Source organism: Corapipo altera, unplaced genomic scaffold (assembly GCF_003945725.1).
Source record: "Corapipo altera isolate COAL_440 unplaced genomic scaffold, ASM394572v1 132593, whole genome shotgun sequence".
In the NCBI taxonomy this organism is placed as follows: Eukaryota; Metazoa; Chordata; class Aves; order Passeriformes; family Pipridae; genus Corapipo; species Corapipo altera.
The window spans coordinates 1-4293 of NW_020887340.1; the positions used below are offsets into that span (position 1 = coordinate 1).

The following is a 4293-nucleotide window of genomic DNA, read 5'->3' on the forward strand; positions in this document are numbered from 1 at the left end:
TGAAGCCCCACGGCTTTCCAACCTCTGGGAATGTTCTCTGTTGAAGCTGCAGGCTCTGGGCAAAGGTCCAGCCGCCAGCAAGAGCAAAGATGACCTGGTGGTGGCCGAGGTGGAGATCAACGACGTGCCCCTCACCTGCAGGAACCTGCTGACCAGGGGCCAGACCCAGGACGAGGTAGGAGCGCCCCGGCAGCACTTCTGGGGCTGAAGTTACATCTCATCTTTACCTTTTGAGCCCACAAAATGAACTCAGAGTCAGGTTTGACCCGTGGGGTCGAAGGGACCCGGGGCAGGTTCCGTTCGGTCGTTCCGCTGTGTTTTTGTTCCCCCCAAGGGTGGTTTGGTGAGGTCAGAGCTGCTCTCCCACCACTTCACTGAGGGTGAATCCGAAAAACCGGTCTGAGAAACTGCTCAGAGACTTTGATCTTTTGAGCAGCAAAGGTGTTTATTTGCAGCGCTGGGAGCTGGACAAACTTGCTCACCGGCTCTTCAGAAAATCAGCACTTTTATACAATTTTTAGATGTGATTAAATGCACATTCAAATGATTACAACACCTATCAATACATATTAAAAATAGGTGGAGAATAGGTGGAACTTGGGGCGGTGCTTCTCTTGGCTCCCCATTTTGAGGGGGAGTTCCCATCTTCCTCCATGGGCAGGGGGCTTTAACTCCTCTTCCTCAGCTTGACCCTTCTTCCTTTCCATTGTTCTTGACCCACTCACTGAAGCTCAGAAAAAGCCCTGGCTCCAGACCTATTTCTCCTATTCCAATGTCTCCCTGATCCTGTTATATTTCTAATTTATTGCCTCTAGGCCTATTTCATGTTCTTGTACTGTCCTCTTAAGCTTTTGGTCCAGCAAGTAGAACAGAACGAGCACAGATCGTTTTAGATGTTGGTAACTTGTTTGCAGGCCCAAATTTCTTACTTAACTCTTTTGGGCCTGCCCCCCTGTATCAAGGGCTTTGGGGTTTTCTAATCAGCTGAATTTTGGGGTTTGGTGAGTGCTCTGGTGGTCACTGAGCCCCCGGGTTTCCCTCTGTCCCAGATCAGTCGCCTGAGCGGAGCCGCCGTGTCCACCCGGGGCAGGTTCATGACTGCAGAGGAGAAAGCAAAAGTGGGACCTGGGTTCGTAGCTCTTTTTTCTGGGGTTCTGATTTCTTCTCTCCTTGGGAGGGGGATTGCTGAGGCTCCTCTTTGGTTTGATCTCCATGAGCAGTTTTGCTCATCATTTGCCACAAGTAATAATTTTCCACAAGTAATAATTTGTCATAATTCATATTTTTGCCACAGTTCATATTTTTACCACAACTCATAATTTGCCTTTTTTCCTAATTTGCCATAATTCATATTTTGCCACAATTCCTAACTTGGCATTTTTATATTTTGCCTCAATTCATAATTTCCCACTATTCATAATTTGCCACTTTTCATGCTTTGCCACTTTTTATAATTTACCATTTTTTCATAATTTGCTATTTTTCCATAATTTACTATAATTCATAATTTGCCACTATTCATAGCTTGTCATTTTTCATATTTTGCCAGAATTCATAATTTCCCACAATTCATAACTTGCCATTGTTCATTTTTTACCACAATTCATATTTTCCGCAAGTCATAATTTGCCATTTTTTCATATTTTGCCATAATTAATTTTTTACCATTTTTCCTGTTTTTCCATGTCATATTTTGCCAGAATTCATAATTTGCCACCATCCATAATTCAACTTTTTTAATTATTTGCCATTTTTCATAATTTGCCATCATTCCTAATTTGCCCCAGTTCCTGATTTGCCATTTTGCTGGTCCTGCCCACACAACTTCTCCCTTCCCTGCCTGATATTGTTTGAAATTCCCACCACAGATCCCACTGTGCTCGAGTTCTTCCCACCCTCTGCAGCTTCCCAAATCCAAATTTCTCACTGCTTTTAGTGCTGTGCACAAAGAAATTCAAGTTTCTGCTGTTGTAACTGTAATAAATCATCACACAAACGCATTTTTTCGGTGTTTCCTGAGCACTGTGATACTCCAGGGGCTTGCATTCCCTTATTTGAGGGGATCTTTGTGGCAGCCTTGCTGTAAAGTTCAGTTGAACCCGTAAATTGGAGCCATTTCGTGTGCTGTCCGTGGCTTTCATGGGATTTTTGACATTCCCTCCCCAGGGACCGTCCCTTGTACCTCCACGTGCAGGGGCAGACGCGGGAGCTGGTGGACAGTAAGTGCCAAACATTCCATTTTTCCTGGTTTATTTGGGACAAAGGGGCCGTGGGAGCGCCCTGGGTGGGTTTGTGCTGGGAATGTCTCGGGGTTGATAACGGGCTGTGTTTGAACACTGGGAAAGGTCTGCCCAGAAATTCCCGAGGTCCCGCCTGCTGCATCCCGCAGGAAACCTCGGAGACACCACAGGGAAGGTGGGGGGAGTGGGTGATCTCATGGATAACACACCCAGATCCCACTGGAACAGGAGGGAGTGACAAGAAGGGACCACAGTGGGTCACCAGGCAGGATCATCCCAGAGCACGTGGGATGTGTCCAGGTGGCTCTGGAATCATCTCCTTCCACCCCCTTCTCCAGCCCCAGCTCAGCTCTCCCTCAGACCAGGAGCTCCCTGCAGGAGCAGGAGAGATGGAGGCAACAATTCCCTGAGAATCCTGGGATGGGGCAGGTCAGGAGGGACCTCAGGGGGTCACCTGGTCCCACCTCCCTGCTCAGGATCATCCCAGAGCACGTGGGATGTGTCCAGGTGGCTCTGGAATATCTGCAGGGAGGGACACTGGGCAGCCTGGGCAGCACTGGGGACAAGGTTTGGCTGTTCCATTGGGGTGGGATTCATGGAATGGCACTGGGTCACTGCCCAGGGAAGTTCTTCCTCGTGCCCAGGTGGAACTTCTGGGCATCAGTTTTGTGTCCTGTTTTTGGGCAACCCCAAGCAGAGCCTGGTCCATCCCCTGCAGGCACTGACACACCCTGGGGAGGTCCCCTCTCGGTGTCCCCTGGTCACAGAGATGCTCCAGCCCCTTCAGCATCCTCACAACCTCCCCTGGACCCGCTCCAGGAGCTCCATGGCCCTCCTGTCCTGAGGAGAACTGGCCCCACACTCCAGCTGTGCCTCCCCAGGGCTGGGCAGAGGGGCAGCATCACTCCCTGACCTGCTGGGAATTCTCTTCCTGATGCCCCCCAGGACACACAACAGCTCGTTGAGACCCCCAGGGCCTTCCCTGCAGAGCTACTTCCCAGCCTGGGCTGGTGCCTGGGGTTGTTCCTCCCCATTGCAGGACCTGAAATGTTGGTGTTTGTCCTAAAACGTTGGTGTTTGTCCTAAAACGTTGGTGTTTGTCCTCTAAAACGTTGGTGTTTGTCCTAAAACATTGGTGTTTGTCCTAAAACGTTGGTGTTTGTCCTAAAATGTTGGTGTTTGTCCTAAAAGGTTAGACCAGGCTTTATAGGGTGGGAGTGGCCAGGGAACCCTGATATTCCTTAGAAACAATCCCGAGTTGGAAGGGATGCTCAGGGATCATGGATTGCAGCCCCTGGCCCTGCCCAGACCCCAGCAGTCCCCCCTGGCCCTGGGGGTGTTGTCCCAACCCTCCTGGAGCTCTGGCAGCCCTGGGGCCGTGCCCGCTGCCCTGGGGAGCATTCCCAGGGTCTGACCATCTGGGGGAAGAACCTTTTCCAAGTATCCAGCTTCAATCCCCTTCCAGAGCTCCAGCTGCTCCCCCGGGGTGCCATCCTTGGTGGTGCCATCCTTGGTGGTGCCATCCTTGGTGATCCCATCCCAGGTCACCGGTCTCGGGCCCCACAGGATGATGAACCCCTGCTGCCTGTCCCCTTGTCACAACAACCCAGTTGTGTCCCAGTTTGGGTCGAGCTGGAAAACAGGGATGAATTTCCTTTTGTCCCTTAGGAGCCGTGAACAGAATCAAGGAGATCATCACCAACGGGGTGGTGAAAGCAGCCACGGGCTCCAGCCCCACCTTCAACGGGGCCACGGTCACCGTGTACCACCAGCCAGCCCCCATCACCCCCCTGAGCCCGGCCGTGGGGCAGAAACCGCCCTTCCAGTCCGGGGTCAGTGCTCGTGGGGAGTCATGGAGTGGGTCTGGGGACAGGGGTTGGGGTGGGAGTCATGGAATGGCTCTGGGACAAGGGTTGGGCTGTTCCATTGGGGTGGGATTCATGGAATGGCTCTGGGACAAGGGTTGGGGTGGGATTCATGGAATGGCTCTGGGACAAGGTTTGGGCTGGGATTCATGGAATGGCTCTGGGACAGGGGTTGGGGTGGGATTCAT

At 51.6% G+C, this 4293-nt stretch overlaps 1 protein-coding gene across 1 annotated transcript; it reads left to right on the forward strand.

Moving 5' to 3' along the window:
• Window positions 1-16: 16 nt before the first annotated feature.
• LOC113941577 (KH homology domain-containing protein 4-like) lies at window positions 17-4152 on the forward strand (the record flags this gene model as incomplete). Its single annotated transcript, XM_027632733.1, has 4 exons — window positions 17-175; window positions 1050-1129; window positions 2167-2219; window positions 3909-4152. Coding segments are annotated over exons 2-4 (332 nt in total), but the record flags the coding sequence as incomplete, so codon positions are not given.
• Between the last annotated feature and the right edge of the window lie 141 nt (window positions 4153-4293).